At 35.6% G+C, this 21,555-nt stretch overlaps 1 protein-coding gene across 1 annotated transcript in view; it reads right to left on the bottom strand.

Annotated features, from left to right (window-relative positions):
• The window catches only part of LOC148170952 (uncharacterized), a 30,550-nt gene extending 24,602 nt beyond the window's left edge, over positions 1 to 5,948 (bottom strand). Inside the window, exon 1 of the mRNA XM_088041709.1 lies at positions 5,635 to 5,948. Coding sequence (XP_087897835.1) covers positions 5,635 to 5,692 — 58 coding nt within the window. The 5' untranslated portion in view covers positions 5,693 to 5,948. The remainder of the gene's footprint in view (positions 1 to 5,634) is intronic.
• Between the last annotated feature and the right edge of the window lie 15,607 nt (positions 5,949 to 21,555).

The raw sequence follows: 21,555 nt of genomic DNA, 5'->3' as shown, positions 1-21,555 counted from the left end.
GGGGATTTTCTACAGAAGCTGTCAACATATCAGTTGAAAAAAGCCGATCCGAGTTAATTACGACTTCGTCCGGGTTTTTATTAAACTTTCTCATTCGATTTAATGACGAAAAGCAAGGAAAAAATTAATCTCGACTGGATCTAGAGTTGTAAAATTACACAGGGTCGGCCTGCAAAAACACTGTAATCAGGCGGCGATATAACGAGGCATAACTACACAAACTCGGGAATTAGCGAGTCCGGATCTGGCTTGATTAAAACTTCAATTTGAGGAGCAACCGAGTTAACTACACAAATTAGAAAAAATCGGTGCAAATCCATCGAGAATTTATGAGGATCTGTTCCTCCAGTGAGCATAAGTGTCTCTATTCAAAAAATCCCTATCGATAATCCGAACTTTTATATCGCAATAAATAATCGGCGAGGCCGCTCGATGCGTCCGGAAGATTATTAAACGCCGGACCTCCGGCTGTGTCTTCAGATATTAAGGACACAGCAGCCGGGAATATCGACAATAATGGACACGATTATGTGAAACTGTCGCCTTGATGATGTGACAACGGCGCACCCTCACCGACAGGTTTTTAAAGAGGAAAACCTCTTGGGAAATCGTCGAACAACAACCGAACGAATGTTGGTGTAAATTCGATTTTGTGGCGAGTAACCAATCTGAATTTGGGGAGTTTAAACTAAGAGTAGGAAAAAAGGTCGTAGACGCTTTTATTATGCAGGCGGAGTTGTCTGTCGCGCTGGGATTTGTGTCCTTTGGACGTGTTTTAATTAATTTCGTAGTAAAGAATCATAGAATTTGTATTGTCGACAGGTTGCGTCCGGTTTAATTATCTTCATAGATCGCAGCAAAAAGGAATCAACTTCCGACCACCTTTCCATTCAAATTAAGAGATTATTCCAGTGTGGTTGGTGGAAATCCTGGCTGAACAAAGGCCATCCGCTTTTAACCATTCAATGTCCGACAAGCAAACAATACGTGTCCATCTTGGGCTTCTACTGAAATCGGTTAATTTCTATCGATTTTAGAACAAAAATTTACAACGTTGACGACACCTCATTAGACACAGTTGTGTATTATGCACAGGCCAATAATTAAATTCGATTAGGCGCACACAAAATGGAATTAGCACACTCCATCGACTTGAATTCAGGTGGATTTGAAAAAGAAGGAATTGGGTTAAACTAATGCAAAACAGAAGGGAGATACGAGCTGTTGTTTGTTTTTAATTCTAACTAGTAATACGAGGCAATTAACGGGGCGTGTTATTCCGGAGAGGGGAGAAAAATTCGTTCATTACTTTTTGGGGGAAACACGGTCGTGGCTAATTGGGGAATTGATACGATTTTTAAAAATTAATTCGCGAAATGAGGCGCGTATTGGGACTTTTAGTGGTCTACTCAAAAAGCTCCGGAAAAATAATATTTCCCAAATTCTGTATTTTTTCTATGAAATTCGCTAAAACTACCTGCGCTCGGTGAAGACAATCTGTGGCGCCCTTAGCATATTCAGATTTAATTTTGCAAACACATTGCTGCAGCAATTATTTATTCTACTTTCAAAAATTATTCTTGGTCGTAAATGCTGATTTACGCTAAAAGTTTTTCGTCCATAATTTTCCATAAAGTGTCAACTCAAACACAAATTTGTATTTAAAATTTTGTAGCTGCAGCACTTAAATTAAAGAAATTACAAATTTTAATGGAAGATGTCATAAATTTTTGCTTGGACTAGAAAAATCAAAATTTCTAAAATTTTTAAAATTTAAATTATTAGTTCAATAATTGTGCTGTTTGGTAGAGTTAATAAACGACTTAAAAATAGTAACCTCCTTAAATTTTATAGTTGTAGCACTAAAATTATAGAAATTACGAATTTTAATGGGAGATGTCGCAAATTTTTGCTTGGATTAGAAAAATCAAAATTTCTAAAATTTTAAAAACCGGTCCAATAATTTTGCAGCTTGTTGGAGCTAATAAGCGACTTATAAATAGTAACCTCCCCAAATTTAAAAGCTCTAGCATTAAAATTATAGAAACTACGAATTTTAGTCAAAGATGACGCACATTTTTGCTTGGACTAGAAAACTCAAAATTTCTAAAATTGAAAAACCGGTTTAATAATTTTGCAACTTAGTAGAGCTAATAAACGACTTATGAATAGTAACCTCCTCAAATTTCATAGCAGTAGCACTAAAATTATAGAAATTACGAATTTTAATGGGAGATGTCGCACATTTTTGCTTGAACTAGAAAATTTAAAATTTCTAAAATTTGAAATACCGGTCAAATAATTTTGCAACTTAGTAGAGCTAATAAACGACTTATAAATAGTAACCTCCCCATATTTCATAGCTGTAGCACTAAAATTATAGAAATTACGAGTTTTAATGGGAGATGTGGCACATTTTTGCTTGGACTAGAAAATTTAAAATTTCTAAAATTTGAAATACCCGTCGAATAATTTTGCAACTTAGTAGAGATAATAAACGACTTATAAATAATAACCTCCCCAAATTTCATAGCTGTAGCACTAAAATTATAGAAATTACGAATTTTAATGGGAGATGTGGCACATTTTTGCTTGGACTAGAAAATTTAAAATTTCTAAAATTTGAAATACCGGTCGAATAATTTTGCAACTTAGTAGAGATAATAAACGACTTATAAATAATAACCTCCCCAAATTTCATAGCTGTGGCACTAAAATTATAGAAATTACGAATTTTTATGGAAGATGTCGCAAATTTTTACTTGGATTAAAAAATCAAAATTTCTAAAATTTGACTTACCGCTTTAATAATTTTGCAATTTAGTAGAGCTAATAAACGACTTAAAAATAGTAGCCTTCTTAAATTTCATAGCTGTAGCACCAACATTATAGAAATTTAGGATTTTAAAGGAAGATGTCGCAAATTTTTGCTTTATAATTTTGTAACTTAGTCGAGTTTAATAATCAACTTAAAATTATTAATTAACCTGACAAAATTTCACACTTATCGCAAATGCAGCGCGTATTGGTACTTTTAGGAGTTTCATACTTTTAGTGGTCTACTCAAAAAGCGCGAGAAAAATAACATTTATATTTCCCAAATTCGTTTTTTTCTTAAAATTTAAAAAGAGCAAACGATGACGAAGCAGTACAATTCCGCTGAAACTACCTTCGCTCGGCGAAGACAATCTGCGGCGCCCTTGGGATATTCAGTTACGGATTTAATTCAAATCTTCGCAAACACTTTGCTGCAGCAATCATTTATTCTACTTTCAAAAATTTTCCTTGGCCGCAAATGTTGATGTACGCTAAAAGTTTCCCGTCCATAATTTTCCATAAAGTGTCAACTCAAACACAAATTTATATTTAAAATAAAACGTGCACAAAATCGCCCCAAGTGCAAGTTCCAGTAAAGTTTAGTTCCACCTTGCAATGATTAATTTACAGCAAGTTGAATGTGGCCGACGTAAATTAATGGTGAATGTTAAATTTAAACATTTTGAGTGCTTTTGTCGCAACATCCAATATGTGCATCCAAGTCGCTAAAAACATCGAGTGCAGTGTTTTAAAAGTGCAATATATATGCAAATCAACGGCGTATACTTATATATGTATTTCCATAAATATCTTCTAAGAGAACGCAGAGCAGTCATTTTTAGTTTTTCCAGGCTGTTTGTTGTGGACCTGGAGGGCGGGATTTTCTTTATGTAAAAATGGTGGATGCGCCGGGATGGTCTTATATTTCCGCGGTTCTAATTTCCCCGTAACGTGTGAAATAACTTGTAAATATAAGCACTACTATCCCAATAAAATGTAGAGAGCGAGGCGTAAGCGTCGAAATTTTCCGCTTAATTTTGCAGTTCCATCCGAGTGTTTTTTTACCTTTTCCGTTATATAATGCAACAGTAAACATCGTCCCTGTGGAATTCCGCGTATGTTCAAACATATTAAATCGCGAAATCCCAAGAATTCGAATTAAGTTCCCACTACTTTTTTCAAGTCGGTATTAGCTCGAACAGGGCAAATCCCCGCAATCTTTCGTCGTTGATGAAATAATTCGGTTATAAATTAGAAAAAACACCGGGATTTAGGGGTGTTTGGTCGCTTCGAGCTGGCCTTCGCCCTTTGGTAAATCTGTCAGAAGGGCTAAATGCGACCGGAACGTGAGGATTAACGGCAACGATAGGACTCTTTGTTGAAAATATGTTTGGAGGGCAGTCGCCGAAAGAGGTTACAATAAAATGCAAAACAATGTTTTGTGTTTTCTCTATTCGTTAGTTCGCATTCACGTACAAAGAAAAAGGGATGATGAAGGATAACGCGATGGACGCCGGGGGTTTTATGCTTTGGCGAAATAGCGAAATGAATTATTTAACGGAGGTGGAGACCGTTGCTTTTTGTTTTTATTTTCAATTAAATTTTATTTCCGGCGAAAAGGCACAAAGCCAGGGATGGAATACGTAAAATCATAAAATTGAGCTTAATCAAGGGATGGAAAATGAAAATGAGGGGTTCTAACATTTAGCGGACTGAGATTTTACATACTAAAAAGTACAAAGAAACGGACGCCACATTTATTGGACCAAAACTCAAAATCGATTGCAATGCGTTAATTTCATAAATTAATACAACTTTTTATTGTTAATTTTACAAAATCGAACAAAATTATTATGGATACATAATTGAAAAACCGTTGGAATATGAATTCTACTTTTAATTGAATAAAACCCGCATGTAAATAGTTATAATTATTACAGAATGTTTAGGTTAAATTCCCTAAATATTTATTTATCTGATTAGATAATTTTTGTATTTTTAAACTTAAATTTAAATTGATACATTTTCTTTATTTAATAAAAAATGAAACAAAAATAAAATTAAAAAGTATAGAAAATCAAATATTTATTAAAAAAATAATAGAACTGCATTCAAATCTCCCATTCATTCAACTTCAAAAGCAAGAATTCATAGAATTTGTTTTAATAAAAAATTCAAATCAAACTATAAAACATTTCAACTTTCATCTGACGTAACTGACAATTTGCGTTTAAGAGCTTTCGTACAATTTAAAGAATCGAAATGTGAACTAAACCAACTTTTGAAAGTCACTAGAGAATTGATCCTTCAAAAAACTGGGCGTCGTTTGTAGGCGTAACGAAGAATTCCAATGGATTTTTTATTATAGCTCCATTTTTCTGTAATTTAACCTTCTTAAATGTCAACAATTTGTTTGAATTTATGTTAAAAATTAATGCGATATTTTGCGATTTTTGTTCATCTGTTAAACCGGAATTAACACATGTAAAACTGTTCGGGTGTTGACAAATGAAAAAAAATAAATTAATTAGTTTGAAATTTCAGTTTGAACTATTTGCAGCTCGCACAAGTTTGTTTTTTGTGAAAATACTCGATGATTAAAGCTCCGTTCGATTTTTGTATGAAAATCGTGCCTTGTATTCTGTCGTAATTGCCCCGAGCGCTCCCAGTGCAGTTCCTTCCGTTGCACCCCAATTTTCCAGCCCGTAATCATATTCCATGCAAAGTTTTGATGAAAGCTCGCTCTTGTCTCTCCATCGAAAAATACAATTTTCACTTTCCACATTGTCATGTAAATCAAGTTCCTCTCAAAATTACCTAAAATATGAAGCGCCGTGACGGCCAACACCACCAGCGTCCTTCTTCCGTCTTTCATAGTTCTCGTAAAACCAACAAGTCCACACACTTTACGAACTTTCCCGGATTGATATAGCAAACTCCGGATACCGGATCATATTTAATGCAAAACCACACCACTCCCACTTTTCCGGCCGAATGTAATCAACTTTTGATCGGTTTCGATGATGTTTTTATTCCGGGTGCGTGTGCGTTTAGCGATGTGGTGGGCGTGTCCGGAGAATGAAGAATGTGTGTGTCTGGAGTCCGGTCGGGTCCGGGTTCCGGGCTATACTGAACTCCGGTCTCTCGCTCTTTGCGCGTCGAGATGCGTCGTGTCGCCTCTTTGCGATGATGATCGGCTATCCCGCTAGGTTTCTCGGCAATAATACACTTGTAAATTGAGAGTGTATTTATATTCAGTTTACGGTCCGGGACCCGGAACAAGGTAAGGGGCCCGGACTCACTTTTAATTTTATTCCGGGCGCTCGGCGAACTTTATTGTCGCTATTCCGGGTGATATTAAACTACTGGAAGATTATTCGAATATGTTTAACGATTTCGTGCTCCATCCGGGAATTATACACAATTATAAATTCGAGCTTTTAACTCACTGAGTTCAACCGTTTGATTTTTAATGCTATTTATAACCGGAGCTTTTGTCATAACTTGAATGGAACGGAGGAATTGTTAAATTCGTACAACGCATTGTCGAAATAAACAAAAGGGTGAAGACGCATTAAGATTGTTTACATTTTAACCCAACAAGGGTTAATGAGTTTTGTTAGAAATTTTAGACCATAATTTTTACATTTTACGTGGGTTAAATTGCATTGACATCACGCTTATGTCGACAAAGCGGAAACATAAAACAAAGCGCCCACACTTGTTAGAATTACAAGCATGAAACTCAGGTTTTGACGACATACTTCGCCGATTTTAAGGCAACGCACGCACGGTTCAGTTCAGATATCTTAGCAGATAACGTCAAACTTATAGTCAGATTTATTGTTCCAGATATTGCTTACAACGGCTTATAATGGGAGCCATTTGAGACTTTCGCACCAGCGTACTATAAATTTATTAAATCCGAATGTAAGGTGCGTCAAGTTTGAGCATCATACATCGCAAAAAATTTAAACATTTGTCATAATTTTGTGCTAATTCTGTGCTAATTTGTGCGCTGCAATTCTTAAATTCTGTGCTCTTTTCATTTTCGAGTTATTCCAAAAACCAAAATGATGCTCAAACTTGATGCTGAGCATCATAAATCACGAAAATTGATCAAATTGTCTAATAATTTTGTACTAATTCTGTGCTAATTTGTAATGCAAATTTTAAATTTTGTGCTTCTTTTGTCTTTGAGTTATTTCAAAAACAAAAATGGATGAACGTCAAGTTTGAGCATCATGCATTGCAAAACATATTAATTAATACGCCATAATTTTGTGCGAATTCTGTGCTAATTAGTGGTGCAATTTTCAAATTGCGTGCTTTTTTCGATTTCGAGTTATTTAAAAAAATATACAGAAAATAGAACCAATCCAAAATGCAGATTCAAACGGATTCTAAATTCACACATTAAAATTTAATAAAAACAATAAATCTACGTATGCAAGATTCTAACAACTTAAATCTGATTTGTTATTGATGTTGATTAGAAAAACAGTAGTTTTTTACTTTTAAAATACGTTTTTCAAGGGACACATTATAATAACGAGCTTTTTAGTTCTAAGCCTTTTACCGTTTAGTATCTATGTACCTAGTTTTCTATATTTTTTTATAACACCCTATGATTGAAAATCTAGAAGCCATTGAAATCTGCATTTTGGCTTGCCTTTTTACAGGGAGTACATGGATCATCTTAGTTGAACATCCCTGTATAAATAACATAGTTCAACAAAATTCAACTTTTCTATTTTTTCCGGAGAAGTCTCAACGGTTTTTCATAATTTAGACTTTATTGTGCAAAAATCCGTCGACAGATTTATCATATCAGCTCTATTTTTTTTGCTTTTCAAATGTTTTTTCCAAATTTTGAAGAACCGATTTTGGCCACAAGAAAAGAAAAATCAGAAGTCAGACTCTCCAATTTAATCAATTTAAGTGTAAATTTACGATTTTCATCGATCTTTTTCCGGTGTTTAGTCTTAATAATAAAATTTTACATGTTTCTTGAGACCAATTTTTGCGTTTTCGACAATTGTCACTCCAATCTTCTAAGTGATGTTGTTCTAACATTTAATGGCATTGTTTGTAAAATAACATCGATTTTGAATGAATTTGAGGACTTTAAAAAAAAAACTTCTGGAATACAGTATTTTTTATAGCTATTTTAGCCCTAAATTTGACATTAAAGTTGCTATTTTTTTGAAAACTAGAGCTGATCTTGAAACACCGATTACTGTTTCAGAAGGCCCTGTATATCCAGAAACCTCTTTTAAATCTTTGGAAAAAAAGTACTGTTGCGCAATGATAATTCATAAAGTTTTTGTTTTGTTTTGACTATCTTCTTTGTTGATAAATCACTAGTAAAGAATTTTTGTTATTATTGTTATTCTAAGTTTGCTTATCAGACGTACGTGATTTTCTTGAGACTCAGATTACGACGATACGTAATGGAAAATTTCTAGACTACATAAAATAATTAAGATGTTGGCAACGTTTTTTTATTAACAAGTGATATTTAAGCATTAAAATAGAGTGATTTTAGGTTTCCTGGAAGGAGGTTGTGATTTTAAAATTTAGAAATGCAATTTCAGAATTAAACTTTTAGAACATATAGAAATATGAATTCAAATACACATAACTATTTTTGCATTTATTGGTATAGAATAAAAGAATAATCTTTAATTTTATAACGCACCATATTTAATGTACATTCATTTAATTATCTCTTTATTTTGTTTACAACAAACAATTAAACGAATTAATGAAATTGTACTGTATTCGTATCATTTATGTTTCTGAGGATTAATTTGTACATAAATTAAATATTAATTAAGAAAAGATATGGTCAATATATGTATTTATTATTATCGAGTGTCAAAAAATTCCTCAAACTTAATCTATTTTCTGATGCATGATGCTCAAACTCGACGCTCCTTCCAATTGTGTTCTAGTAGAACTCAAAAACAAGATAAGCACAGAATTTGGAGATTGCAGCATAAATTTGTTATCAAAATGTGTAAGATTTGGCCCTTGAACGTCTAAAAACATAGGACTACTGCTCTTTCCATTCAACACCAATGACAAATCAGATTTGAATTTTTAGATCTTGCAGACGTAAATGAAGTTTAATGTGAAAATAATATTTAGAAATTGTAATTAGTTAAAATGTGTGTTTAAGGTTGCTTTTTCAAATATGTTTATTGAAATAACTTAAAAACGAAAAGAGCACAAAATTTAGAAATTGCAGCATTAATTATCACTGAATTAGCACAAAATTATGACATATAATTTAAACTGTTTTGTCATGCATGGTGCTCAAACTTGAAGCTTCTTCAAAAAGAATTTGTTGAAATTTGTATTTTGAGTTGCCTTCTATACCATGTATGTTTTTAAAACAACTCAAAATCAAAAAGAGCACAGAATTTGGAAATTGCACCATCCATCAGCACATAATTAGCACAAAATTATGGCATATTAATTAATCTGTTTCTTGATGCATGATGTAAACTTGACGCTCACTCATTTTTGTTTTTAAAATACCTGGAGCACGAAATTTAAAATTTGCAGCACAAATTAGTATAGATTTAGCACAAAATTTTAAGACCAATTTGATCAATTTTCGTGACTTCTGATGCTCAGCATCATTTTTGTTTTGGTAATAACTTAAAAAGCAAAAAAACACAGAATTTAAAAATTACAGCACAAATTAGCACAGAATTAGCACAAAATTATAAGACTAGTTTGATTTATTTTGATGACATATGATGCTCAGCGTCATGTTTGAGCATCATTTTTGTTTCTTGAATAACTCAAAAACGTAAAGAGCCCAGAATTTAAGAATTGCAGCACAAATTAGCACAGAATCAGCACAAAATTATGGCAAATGTTAAAAAAAATTGCGATGTATGATGCTTAAACTTACTTTTAATTGTAATGCGAATATTAAGAATTCGTTTTTTCTGGAACAGAAGGAAAATTTGGTATGTTTCTCCCGTCTCTGCAAAACCGGATTCCCGGCCGTGATCCTCCCAGGCCCGGACTAGATTAAGTCAGGATTCATTTTTCAGGTCGTCGTCCTTTTAGTGATGCGTACCTCGTCCTTTCGCCATCATCATGTTTGTATCGTCCAAGTGTGACGTTTTTACGGACCGCTGATGGCTTGATCCTTGGTGGTGGTCGAAGGAGCAAGATCGTGCATGGTCCTCTGACACTGTAGTTGATGATGTGTCACATCTATTGTGATCACAGAGCGGGCGTAATGGCGCACTCAAGTGCGGTCTCGTGTCCCCCAGTCTCCATAAACAACCAGGGAACCATCCAACATCAATATAAATGGCTCCCTGACACACTGACTGCTAAATCAAAAAGAATATCCGGCGACGAGCGCGAAACAACAGTAAGACATACGAAGAATTGGAGGGAATAAAAAGGTGGAAAATGGTGGATGCGCCGGATAAATTCTGTTTAGAAAAAGCCAAGACTCCGGTTTTAATCCTGGAGGATAATGAAGGAACTTTAAGCAAATCCTCTCGATTCAATTCAAAATTAATAAAGTTCACTTTTATCGGTAGTTTTGAAGCAATCTCATTTAAATACCGTTCCGGTCCTTCGAAAGTCATTACTCTTGCTATCCTTCACGACCGCAACCGTTGCCAAATCACTCTCAGCCTTTTTTATCCTTTGCACGCAAAGATGTGGCAAGTAATTAAAAAAAAGGACTCTGAAGTTTATTAGCAGCGAATCGTCCTCCTGAAATATTTACAGAATTTCCGCGTAACGATCTCAATTTAGAGCGACTTCGTCGTGATTTAATGACACCGGAAGATGTTTTAGAGCGAGCTGCTTTCTTGAAATTGACTTAGATTCGAGACGACTGGACGTTATTGCATTCCTGTCAAACTTCGGGAATAATTATATCCTCCAAGCATTCGACCAGATTTCTATGTTGACAAGTAAAAATTCGCGGCCAGCAATTATAAAGTCGAAGCGAATTTATTCGTCCCGATAATATATCATCGTGCGCCTTTTAGCAGTCGAGAGCGAGTGTTTCCATCAGGTCCGGCCCTCTTCACTATTTTATCTGGCGGTTCCATTTCCTGTTTCCGACGTTTTCTTTTCACTGCCGACCAAGTAGGACACCCCAGTCGTGTTCATTCCACATCTAAAAGGGGCAGGACTGACCTCAACTGGTCGATTTATACGGCGAGAAAACCAATCAAGACCGCCGCTAATTGCCGTAATTTACAGTTAAAACCGGACTCGCGGAACAGGAATTAAATAAAATCGACAAGGGAAAAGCGTTAGACTTCCGAACAAAAATTTCAGCGGTGGGCGGAAGCCGGTTCTGACCGGATGTTGCCGCATTTCTGGAGATCATCTCGGAGGTGGTTTGGTAAAAGAATTTTAACTAGTTGGGAAAAATGATCGATATTTTCAAGGTTTTTAAATGGGGGACGTACAGAAGCTGCTTTTCCGTCTCTATCTTCGCTATCTTGCTTATTTATAAAGCAATCTTATCGTAATGGTACTCATTTTACGCAGAATTTTGCGTGGGATTCAAAAATGCAATTTAGTTTAAATCGGTCTAGAAATAAATGAGATATGAGCGATCAAAGTTTCGAATATTGGATTTTGAGTTGAAAAATTTTCAAAGCACGATATCTACGAAAATAAAAAAGATTTTGAAAAATGGTTTGCGCCATTTTTTTTGGCTCATTTTGCTTTAGAATAAGCCCTCAAAAGTCGGAAATTTGATGGTCAATAGGCTACCGGACACCAGAAAAATCAATGCATTTTATTACGTTTATGAGCTACGTATACGCATGAATCAATTACCAAACAGATTTTTTGTTCTCCAAAGGTCGGAATTATTAGCTAAATATTGGTTTGAAATCCAGCTTCGCGCTGTTAGTTTAAATAAGTGACTACGTCATAACTCTTTTCTATGCATATGAATTGAGAAAACGCATACGTCAACGGAATGTTGCATTGGGGAGAGTGAGATAGAGTTTCGTTATAATTCCTAACTGGTTTCCGATTTATAGCACACTTGCGTCAACCAATCAGAAGTTTTGTTTTCATAAGTCAGCTCAGGAGTCATGTCATCTGTCCCATTTTCGCTTTTCGATTATTGCAGCACTAAAGTAAGAAAGATACAAAAACTACAGCAATTCACGTTCTGCACACACATTTTATGCATTCATAACCTCAATTAAAACTCAACTTCATTGTTTTCACCAATGATCTCGGCATACCTATAGCCAATAGGCGTCGACTAAGAAGTTGTTACGTCACCAAGGCGCGTGTTTGAAACTATCCATTTTTTAAATAATTTTTTTTGGTACAAATAAAGTGCGCAAATAAAATGGGCACTGATTTTTAATGTTTTCAGACTGGACAGATTTATTTTTTTAAATAAAAAAGAAACTGTCCGGCAGCCTATTTTTTGGGCAAAAACAATTGCGTTTCAATCGATGAAAAATTTTCAATTTTTTGTTTTTCGATCGCCCTCGTAAACTACTCGCCTCATCGATTTGAGATTTGGCCAGTCGATAGATCTCAAGCTCCTCTGTCGACCGATATACAGGGTGGGCCAACGAAAACGAAACAGAGGCGTTTTGAGGCACTTACTGGTGGAATTTCAAAAAACGCTGAGACCGGTCAATTTTAGTTGTGAGGGGGACACACAACACACGTATTTTCAACTTTTTGCAGTCAACTGCCTTTGAGGGGTGAAATTAACCCCTTTAATTTTTAAAGATAGGTATAGGACATGGCACTTTTTTTGAAAGGCCCAATGAAGACCTTTACAGTAGTATTAATATTTTTTTTATTTTTAAACCCTATAAAAAAATATTTGAAAACGAAACTGGGACGTTTTAAGGCACTTACTGGTGGAATTTCAAAAAACACTGAGACAGGTTAATTTTAGATGTGAGGGGGACATACAACACGTGTTAACAACTTTTTGCAGTCAACTCCCTATGAGGGGTGAAATTGACCCCTTTAATTTTTAAAGATAGGTATAGGACATGGCACTTTTTTTGAAGGCCCATTGGAGACCTTTACAATGATAAAATTTTTTTTTTTTGATATCTAACCCCTATAAAAAAATATTAGAACTAAACAGTTGCGATGAATTTACGTACATATCTATTAACATAACCAGGCATGTATAGCACTAAAATACGTACATTTCATTTCAAAAACAATAGCAATTTTGTATTATTTAGAATAACCCTATCAACAGGGTGGAAATCACCCCAAAGTTGAAAAATACATTCTAACAAAAAGGGCAAATAAAAAAAATATATCACTGTAAAGGTCTTCCAATCGGCCTTTCAAAAAAAGTGCCATGTCCTATACCTATCTTTAAAAATTAAAGGGGTTAATTTCACCCCCTCAAAAAGAGTTGACTGCAAAAAAATGTAAATACGTGTGTCCCCTTTACAACTAAAATTGACCGGTCTCAGCGTTTTTGGAAATTCCACCAGTAAGTGCTTCAAAACGCCTCTGTTTCGTTTTCGTTGGCCCACCCTGTATAATTCAATAACACTAAACGCAGTTTTCGGCTTGAAACAACTTTTTGAAATTGACCCCAAAATCATCCTCTAAAAATGTAATTCGGTTGATATTTCGTTTATTTGTTAAGAAAATTTAAGCTATATGGGCTCATCTAACACAGAATTTTGCGTTCAATCTAAAAATATCCTTAATTTTTTTCGTACGTTAACAAATAACTGAGTTAGAGGCATTTTAAATTTTGGGTTGCCGCCAGAGGGCCAAAATTTTTGAGGCTCGAAAACACGATTTTTCCCGATATCTCCGGAATTGTGGTAAACATGAAGAAACCATTTTCGGAATCGTTTTTCTCGCAATTTTTTACCTTAGAAATCCATCTGAGATAGTTCGAATTCAAAATTTGCATTTTTTTAATGTAGAAGTTAGGTGCCTTTTAGTCTCTAATTCACACTCGGTCGCTATCGCCCTTAATTATAACGACAGATTTTGAGAAACAAGAAACAAGAAAATTCAATCGTCAATTGTTGGGACAATCGAAGAAAAATTTTAACGCTTTAGTTTTTTGAATGCCCCTCGTAAACTACTTCCCCTATCGATCAGACATTTTTAATTAACAGTTAAAACCAAACTCGCGGGACAGGAATTAATGAAATCGACAAGAGAAAAGCGTTAAACTTGCGTATAAAAATTTCAGCGGTGGGCGGAAGCCGGCTCTGACCGGATGTAACCGCATGAAGGAATTTCTTGAGATCATCGCGGAGGTAGTTTGGTGAAAGAATTTCAACTAGTTGGGAAAAATGATCGATATTCTCAAGGTTTCCAAATGGGGAACGTGTGGCTTAAAGGAACATTTTTCAAAGGAGAGACATTTTTCCACGCTTCAGGAAAGGCCTGATTTAGCGATTTTTTACAAACACCTCCACAAACTCAAACAATCACCGCCAAAACTCTGAAAAGTACTCAAAATGAATAAGAGAGGAAAAAGCAGGGAAGTAAATCAAAAAATAATTGTAGAGAAATTTCATATTAGCTGAAGAATTTTGCGGGTTTTCAATTATCGCAGCACTTGCAGAGATCTCGCTTAAATCATGTGTTGTTTGTAGAAATCCAATTTCAGGTGCAAGTTGGAGAATTGTGTCCGATTCGGATATATAATAGAAACTGCACTTTAAACGGACGTTTTTCAGGGGGGTTTTACAAGTTTACGTTCATTGCACGATTCTTTAGAAACGTTTCCGAGTGTTTTGACGACGGTAAGAGGATTCCAGCAATCCACATTAAACTTTTCTGCTCTCGTATGCAGGAGAATTTTACTGTGTAGTGGGTTATAAAAGCCGGGAGTCTTTTGCGACGTACAACAGAGGGTCGTGAGAAGACTTGCTTTTTTAAATGTATTTAATGCGAGTGGAAGACCGGAGGCTACTTCCGATCTCATTTCCTAAATGTCAACAGCGTTGTTTGCGTGTGATGAAACTATTGCTCGCTCCGAAATTATCGAGATGCTAGTTTACACATGCGCCGGGAAAAATGTCTTCAAACTAAATTAACATCGAGCGAATTGCCATTTAACGCAAGAAAAAAGAGAATAATAAACAGAATCGCTGATGAATTTTTATGCAGGGCGGTGCATAATTTCTATGCAAACAACGTTCGTGATTGAGTTCCGACTCGGTACTTTATTTCATTCGTTTTAATAAATTGTAATCGGCGGCTCGTCTCCGCCACTCTGATATTAAACCAATTAAAAGACAAAGCTTTATAATGAAAATTGTTACTTAATCCAGCTTCATTAAGTTGATTTCCAAAATGAGAATTTACATCGGGGAAGTTACTCAGCGGTCAGAAGCTGATGGCGAAATTTTTCATGTTTTCTTTGGCGAGAAAATGAAAAATCAGAAAAGACTTGTTGAGTAATGCAATTAATATTTATTCATCAAACGCAGTTAAAATTTGCAAACTGTAGATAAGAAAGCGTCGACCTTAAATTGACCCGCTTCGAATTTAATAAAGTTTCATTAAAGCAGATCCCAGTCGTGGCAACTTATTCAAATCCGAAACGTCTGCATTTTATTAATCTCATTCATACGAACAAATCTCGTCGGAATCGAAAAATAATTAAATATCCCAGGAACCCCGTTCTTTTTATTATTCATAAATAACATCAATCAGCGCAATGAAAAGAAAATCGTCGTTTCACCAATTACAGTGAATAACCGTCAAACGAAGTCCGCTCGGTTGGCAAAACAGAGCCATAGATGACCTCAGATAAAACCGGAAACGGAAATAAAATAACCCGGTTGAGGATCCGGAGGCAAGAGCGACTTTTTAATCTCTAATTATCTCCAGGATAATGACGCACTTTCCCGCGTCGCAGACAAACAATAAATAAACACGAGACGCTGGAGCCGTTTATCCTTGGACAAAAGATATTTAAACAGGAAGTGCATTCTGTTGTGGGTGTTAAGTGGTACTTGATCTTCTGGAATGCATAATAACACTGCAGCTACTCCGGACATACAACGTCCCAACTTTGAAAGTCATTTAAAGTGGAGGAGAAGGAACAAGCCGCCGGAAAACGGAAATGGAGCACTTGAGAAAGATAAAATCCGAATAGAAGAGATAGATTTCCACAGCTAACGAAAGACTGATACGTCTATTCACGCACTTGCACATCTACCACATCACACACGCACAGGATTTACGCTAAAATCAATGAAATGGCTTTTTTCGCGTCATTCGATACTTTTAATGAAGAGAAGACGAAAAGACGCGGAGCAAAGATACGAGGGATTTCAGGGGATTGAAAACGGCAGAAAAAAGCAAAGCTGGATAGGCTTTGAATTGTTGGGTAAACAGCTGTTTAAACACCAGACGAATATTTAATCATTTTCTGAGTTTGAAAGTTCCATTTTTTTTGAAAATTTAAGGTTTGACATTTTTTGAAACAATAAACAGGTTTCTAAATCTAATTTGGTTGATATCTTGTTTATTTATGAAACAATTTTAAAGTATTAGTACTTATTTTACGCAGAATCCAAAAAGGTGAGATTTGTTAAGATCAGTTTAGAAATAACTAAGTTATTTTTAGTTGGAAAATTTTCAAAGTTCGATATCTCCAACACTCAAAAAGAGCCCTCAAAAGTCAAAAATTCGATGGTCAATTTTTTGAGCAAAAAAAATTTGCGACTTAATCGATGAAAATTGTTCAATTTTTCGTTTTTTTAGCGCCCCTCGTAAACTACTTGCTCTATCGATCTGAGATTTGGCCAGTTGATTGATCTTAAGCTCCTTTTTCGATCAATGTTTAATTTAATAATTCTAAACTCAGTTTTCGCCCCGAAACAGCGTCTTGAAAATGAGCCTAAAATCACCCTTTGAAAAATTAATTCAGTCAATATCTCGGTTATTTGTTAAAGACATTTGAGCTATGTGGACCCATTTTACGCAGAATTTCGCGCTGAATCTAAAACCATTTTTGTTTTTCTCGTCAGTCAATAAATAACTGAATTAGAGGCGTTTGAAATTTCGGCTTGTCGCCAGAGGACCAAAATTTTGAAGGTCCGGAAACAATTTTCTCTGACATCTCTGCAATTAAAGCAAATACAGGGTGTCCGGAAAGTGGCGCACCACCTTAAAAGGGGGTATTTGGGTGGTTTCCCAGAATACCAAAAAAATGTTCAGACTCTCTGTTTTCGCAGGAGGACCAAAAGAAAATTAGGAAAATGGTAACAATGTAACTATGGTTTCAAGTGAACGATGCCACACTGATCAAGATTGTTGATTCAAAAATCTTCTTAACAGTTTTTAGGCATTTTTTTCAAAATTTTTCCGATTTTTTTTGCACCATGCCTTTGCGCAAAATGTCCTTTAGGTAACAAATTCATTTGAACCTAAAATTATTGCACAGAAATCGTTAATTTTGGCATTAAACTTTTACTTTTCAATCTATAATATCTCGAAAAATTTAAGACAGATTTTTTTAACATTTTTTCGGTGATCTATGGCATTGTCCCATAATACAGTATCACTGTGGTGCGCGACTTTTGGGACACCTGTATTAAGAAACCTTTTTTGAAATCGTTTATCTTGCGATTTTTTACCGTAGAAATCGGTCTTAGACAATTGGTGTTTAAAATTTTCATTTTTTCCGTTCAGAAGTTACCTGCTTTTTGGGATCCAAAAACGTACGAATTTTTAACTTTTTGGCTTTGGATAGATGTAGTTTTCGCATTCATTATTTTTGTCATTTTTCAAATCCGTGCTTCAAATGATTCTACTTTTCTGAACAATAATTGAACATCCTCATACTCTAGATGAATTTCGAATTCTAAATTTATATTCAGGATTATTAGATTCCTCTCCCCATATTCGGAATTTCATGCGATAACCCTTAGGTTTTAAATCCTTAAGTCCGGCGCTGCAAATTCCGGTTCAACCGAAAGGGAAACGTTGAAAGAAGGTGTTGAAATGTCGAGAAAAGTGAACACTTTTTAATTAGGTCCGTTATAAAGTATGTTTAATTGTTCTGGCGTCTTTTATTGTTCCAAAAGTTGTGGTGCGGATTTGCATAATGGCATTCGAGCCTAAAGCTCGGAAACTTCGTATTTACCCCCCACAACGTAATCATATAATGTTGCCCGATATCGACGGGGCCCTTTGAAACGCTAAACCCTTTACTAGTCCACTGCAGAAGGTCCTTGACACGCTAATATTTCTGCGTTGCGTATAATTATTCCGTAGGTGTAATAATTAACCAAAACCGTCTAAAACTCGAACGCAGAATGATAAGTGGGGCAGCGAACGCGCTAAAGCGGAATGCTTGGAATCCATCGCGATAAAAACTCGTGTTGTAAACAACAAAGTATAATAGAGAATGAAAATTAATGAGATTTAAACGAAAATCAGTAACCTGCTGTCACGTTTCCTGCCATGAACTCATCCTTAGTCTAACAACTTTTCCGGAACACACCCACGCTTGTTTAAATTAAATCGAATTATCTCGTGTGCAGGCCGCCGCCGCCGCCGCCGCACGTCAATTACGCCACTTGGGCCACAAATGAATTATAGACACCACTGCGTTATCTTGATGATTCGACATCGCCGGTTTAATATCACCGCTGCGGCGGCGGCGGCAAAAAATCTTGGTGTTACACCCGGCGCATTCGCCAATTGCTAACTCTAAATCTATGAAATCTTCAAGAATTTTCGAGTTGACCCGGCGCATCCACCATTCTCGTTCCTCCCGAACAACAAAGGAAACAAAGAACAAACAGATAATTGGGCTGTTTTACAACAGAATCAATGTAAAGAAGAGTCTTTTTATCGTGGCCGCAAAGTTTACTTATCTCAGAAACATAAACTTACTTCACTTCGCATTTCTCTAACAAATTTTTGCTCCTATCTTTGAAGTGAAGCCGCGACAAACAAAGCACGACAAAAACTTGTGTCTTCAGTTAATAACAATAAAAACCAGAAACTGAAGTACATCTCTGAGAAATACAAACAGAGTGGAAATAAGAGCGACGTGCATTAATGCGATTGAAGCAGAGTTTTACTGCAATAATTTAGATGCAACTTCCCGGAAACTTGACGGTCTTATTAAAATTCCAAGGAAAAGAAGAGTGAAGGTCAGAGAAAAAATAAAACAATGAGAAGCAGTAAATAATTCTGATATTATACATCCATTTCGGTCTTTGGGTTAGTGTCCTGGAACTGAGTTAACTGCGTATTCTGTTTCTACTCGTCTTCTCCATTACGTTTTCAACCCGCGGCTGAATGTAACTACATTAAACTGATAGCGTATTTACATTTGGTATCTTTTGCATAATTTTAATTTACTTCAGCCCGTCATTTGCATAGATTTGGGGAATGGTGGGAAGCCGCCCAATTTCCTGACGTTTTCATACCTGGACGGAACGCACCCTCGCAATTAGCCGGAAGGGTGGAAATAAGATTGTGGTCGAACACGTCTTTGGGAGGAATTGCGGAGGGCTCAATAAAACTGAATATTTTAATCGAAATTGCCGATTTGGAGGGAGAAATGGGCTTAGGAGAAATATGGTTCCAAGCAAGCGATCGAACCTGAAACCGAATTATGAAATTTAAACATGTCAGAAATTAAACAAAGTGACAATAAGCGGCGAGTTCAAAGGAAGTGATATTGAAAAATTCTGAAATCTAGTGAAATTAAAATGAAAAGTTTGTTTCATCCGCATAAAATCTCTGATATTCCGCGCGCTCCTTTCATTTTTGGCAGTTTAAAATGAAACGTACTTTTTCACGTCCGCCGAAAGTTCTAAATTCCATCTTATGTTGACATTCTAGCAATACCAGTCATAAACAAAATTGAAAATAGCTGAGAATATTAAATCTGATTTTATGACAGACGTTATAAGCCCCGCAATATATTTCGATTTAGCGTAATAATTCATGTAGTTTACAGCCGAAATTCTGTTTTTTTATAATTGAACAATCTGAGCTTAAATCCCGTTTTAGTGGACGCTGCAGCAAATCAACGCAACAAGCAAATTAAATATTTACATATTTAGAGTGTGTGAAATGAATTTCTCGGAATGTAGAGAGGTTTCCGTCCCCGCCGCCCCCGTCATGACTGTCAACTGTCTTTTCGTGGTAAATTGATGCGGCGATTAGGCATCCGGCCTCCCCCATTGTTCACTTGTAATTAATTAAATAGTTAAGATAATTAATCGCTTTTCAGTTCGGAATCGTATTTATCCGAAATAATGAATAATTTATCGTAATCATGGAAGTTTTCTATGGCAGGTGTGTCGATGGTCGGGTTTCCGTGTATCCGTGTCGCTCCCGTTAAACTCATCTTGAAGGATGAACAACGACAGAGGAAATGAATAACTCTGAGCTGGATTAATTGTTCGTATTATTCATACATTAAGCCGTTTCGGCAACGCACCGGTAATTCGTGTCTTTTCCCGTGTACGACGACGCTAAAAGTTAAGCTGCTTACATCTCGGAAAAAGCGTGCGTGAAAAATTGCGGCTCGCGCGAATTTTCCTAAAAATTAGAGCTTTTTTGATGGATTCGGGCGCTGCGGCGATTAGAGGATTCGTTTTTGGAATTTTATTGTTACGAGCGATAAATGTCGCCTGCAACATGCCTAATGACACTTGGCTGTAAACATGGCGCTCGTAAATCGTCGAGATTATAATAAACCGACACGACGATGAATAGGGGATGTAGTCAGGAGAATCTCAAACTATTCGAGATACAAATAAACCTCCAACTTTGAGTTGAAATAATTAAATCCTAATTTGATGGCACACTGTATGGCGTGTTTAAATACGCAGCAGGGGAGAAAGAGCGAATAAAAGGTCCGGGGGAGGCGGCAACACGACACTGAATGATTTAATTATATCGCAAAAAATACCCCGCCGCGCTCACCTTTTTTTAAATTTTCACATATTTTGGGCGAGGGCGTCTAGACGTCTCAAAGATATAAATACCACGTATAGAAATTCGTAGAAAAATCTATGAAATTTTAAAAACTGGCGCATCCACCATTTTCCGCAAGTTATACAGGGTGAGTCAAGCTTGCGCAATCCTTCTATGACGCTTTTATTAATAACTATTTTATATTTTTGAAAATTGAAATTGAATGTCTGAATAAAATGCATATCTATAAATGAATTGCAGTTGTTAGAAGTGTATCATTTTTGCAGAACCCCATTCAACTTTTTTTCTTTAAACGCAACCTACTACTTTTAGTTTAGGATTTTGATGAGTTTTTTAGTCAACTATTTATTGAAAACTACCAAGTTTTAAATTTTTGGTGGCGCCGTTGTCAAGTTATGAATTTTTTTCCGAAAATTCTTGAAGTTGCAGTGTCTGACTTAAAAATTTACAGCACCATTACCTTTCGCGATATGAAGATAAAACTTGACACGATTAATAACTAAACTATGCTTTTTCTCTTGATTTAACCAGAAATTAATTTTATGCGTAAATGTACTTATCAGGATTTGATTTCAGAACTTGATTTTTTTAAATGGAACTTCTTGTAAATTTTTAGTGTAATAAATTTACTTTCATTTTCTCATCTTTTTGTCTTCATGTTTACATGGTTAAAATAGAAAATTTTTGAGATATGTATGTCATAATATTTATTAAGAACTTCCAACCATCAAATAAGACGAAAAATTGGATTACTCAAGACTTTCAAGACATTAATACTTTGCG

Source organism: Gnatocerus cornutus, chromosome 7, assembly GCF_029298725.1.
Source record: "Gnatocerus cornutus isolate USDA-ARS CGAHR chromosome 7, icGnaCorn1.1, whole genome shotgun sequence".
NCBI classification, from domain to species: domain Eukaryota; kingdom Metazoa; phylum Arthropoda; class Insecta; order Coleoptera; family Tenebrionidae; genus Gnatocerus; species Gnatocerus cornutus.
The sequence above is the reverse complement of the archived record's forward strand: the minus strand, read 5'-3'. Positions and strand labels throughout refer to the sequence as shown.